General features: G+C 57.4%; 1 protein-coding gene across 1 annotated transcript; it reads left to right on the top strand.

The window, feature by feature from the left end:
- Positions 1 to 1,324: 1,324 nt before the first annotated feature.
- TCEAL2 (transcription elongation factor A like 2) lies at positions 1,325 to 1,999 on the top strand. Its single transcript, XM_082864092.1, has one exon. It carries the CDS (start codon positions 1,351 to 1,353, stop codon positions 1,993 to 1,995), a length of 645 nt encoding a protein of 214 aa, XP_082720218.1. The 5' UTR covers positions 1,325 to 1,350; the 3' UTR covers positions 1,996 to 1,999.
- The last annotated feature ends 461 nt before the right edge of the window (positions 2,000 to 2,460 follow it).

Genomic DNA, 2,460 nt, shown 5'->3' with positions numbered 1-2,460 from the left:
GATGCTGAGCAAGGACCTGAGAGGCGCCCAGGTAAAGCACCTGCAGTCAGGAAGCCTCCCCGACCTGCTCTGTTGGTAACTCCCTCTTTTCCACACACCCCGCCCAGGCCGTCCGCAGCTGTCCGGTCCCTGTGGGATGTAGGTGAGGGGGCGGGGCGGGGGGAAACCGGGCTCGGGTGACGCGGCGCTCACGTGACCGGCAGGGCGCTGACTTGGGCAGCAGCTCCCGCGCCCCCCCTCCCCCCGCCCCGAGGTCTGGTCCAGTCGCCCGCGCGGAACCAGCTCCCGGAGCTTCCCGGGTGGCGGGCGAGGGGCCAGCGGGCTTAGGCGAGCCAGAGGAGGCGCAGGCCCGGCCCGGGCGCTGCAGGTCAGTGTGAAGGTGGGCGCTGCTGGCGGCCCGGGTGGGGGTGGAAGCGGATGGGACTAGGATCCGGGAGCAGCGGGGAGAGGGGAAGGGGTCCCGAGATGGGTGAGGAGGGGCACGGGGCGTGGCGCGGGCAGGTGGGGAGGGAGGACCCTGCAACTGGCCCTGCCGCCTCTTCGACGCCCCTCCTCTGCGGCCTCCATCCATTTTCGAGCCTGAAATGAGGTCGCGGGGACGGGGAGAAGCAGTGCGACCTTGAAACGTGGACAAATTCTGGAAATAACCCCCCTCTCACACTCTGAGCCTATGAGGAAATATTGATCTCCGCGTAAAGGGGTGGGGGCGGGGCGGGTTGCCTGCCGGGGAGGGGCCCCAGCGACCCAAACAGTTTGTAAAGCATCCTAGTCTGGTCCTGAGGCCTGACAAAAAGATTTGGCGACTGAGGTGCGGGGTCAGGGGAGGTGGGGGAGGCAACGGTGGATGAGGAGGGCCCCTATTGCGTCCTCGGTGCTCCCATCCCCTTCTCCTGTCTGTCTGCAGGTCTGTGAGGCTGTTGTTCCCGGCATTCTGCTAGGCTACAAAAAGAGGAGAAACTTGTTCAGATCCCTGCAGGTCAGTGAAGGAGAGGGCACTGGACAAGCACCCAGAGGGGTGGGAAGTGTGCAGGGCACGGCCCGGGCAGAATTGGGGGCCCCACTGCCCACTTCCCAACACATTTACACACATTCTGCCATGCTGAGCAAGCGTAGGGAAAAATGGCAGGGTCTGTCTGGGAAATGGTTGGCTCACGTGTGCACGAGGAATGGTGGGGTAAAGGGTGGGCAGAAGGCTTGGCCAGGTCAGGGGACCCCTGACAAGGGGCGAGAAGCGACTGCTACTATCCGGACCTGCATTCCATCCCCAAGCCCTCAGTCTCCCTTGTTTCCTCTTTGTCTTCTCTTCCCCCTGCCCCATCCCCAGGACAGGAAAAGGAAGGGACACTCAACATGGAAAAACTCTGCAGTGAAAATGAAGGAAAGCCTGAGAACCAAGGCAAGATGGAAAACAAAGGACAGCCACCGGATGCGGGAAAGCCGGGAGTAGCTTGTACTGTGGAAGACAAGGAAAAGTTAGAAAACAAGGGAAGGATAGGTCTCAAGGGAAAGACAGAAGATGAGGAAGTACTAAAGAATAAAGAAAAGCCAGACAGTGAGGCAAAGCCAAAAGAAGGAAAGCCAGTGAGTGAGGGAAAACCAAAAGAAGGAAAACCAGAGAGTGAGGGAAGGCCAGTGAGCGAGGGAAAGCCAAAAGAAGAAAAGCCAGCCAGCGAACCAAGGGCTGCAGGAAAGCGCCCAGCTGGGGATGATGTACCCAGGAAGGCCAAAAGAAAAACCAACAAGGGGCTGGCTCAGTGTCTCAAGGAATACAAGGAGGCCATACACGATATGCATTTGAGCAATGAAGAGATGATAAGAGAATTTGACGAGATGGCCAGGGTGGAGGATGAGGTGAAGAAAACCAGACAGAAATTGGGGGGGTTTATGTGGATGCAAAAAAGTTTACAGGACCCCTTCCACCCGAGGGGCCCAAGGGAACTCAGGGGTGGCTGCAGGGCCCCACAAAGGGGCTTTGAAGACATTCCTTTTGTGTAATGCCCCTGGCAGGCGTTTACCAGGCCCTGTGCTTTAAAGTTTTGCAAATACTTTGCTTTAGGCGTCATTCTTGTTATCAACAACTTTTTGATCCAGCTAGAGCACTCTGTCAGTAGGGGATTTTTACCCATGTGCATTACAAAGGCGTTATGATTCTTGAAAAAAATAAAGCAGCTTATAATATCATCTACAGAATCGGTCCACTTTTGTAAAAGAACAGAAATTTATATGGTACATCTATGCACAGGAAAAACAGAAAACCTTGTTCACTAAAAGGTTAACAGTGGTGGGCTTCCCTGGTGGCGCAGTGGTTGAGAGTCCACCTGCCGATGCAGGGGACACGGGTTTGTACCCCGGTCCAGGAAGATCCCACATGCCGTGGAGCGGCTGGGCCCGTGAGCCATGGCCGCTGAGCCTGTGCTCCACAACGGGAGAGGCCACAACAGTGAGAGGCCCGCGTACCGC

The sequence above is a fragment of the Leucopleurus acutus genome (assembly GCF_964270905.1).
Source record: "Leucopleurus acutus genome assembly, chromosome: X".
NCBI classification, from domain to species: domain Eukaryota; kingdom Metazoa; phylum Chordata; class Mammalia; order Artiodactyla; family Delphinidae; genus Leucopleurus; species Leucopleurus acutus.
The sequence above is the reverse complement of the archived record's forward strand: the minus strand, read 5'-3'. Positions and strand labels throughout refer to the sequence as shown.

Excerpts from the sequence above, each read along its gene's own strand:
- TCEAL2 (XM_082864092.1), top strand. The coding sequence starts at position 1,351 with ATGGAAAAACTCTGCAGTGAAAATGAAGGAAAGCCTGAGAACCAAGGC.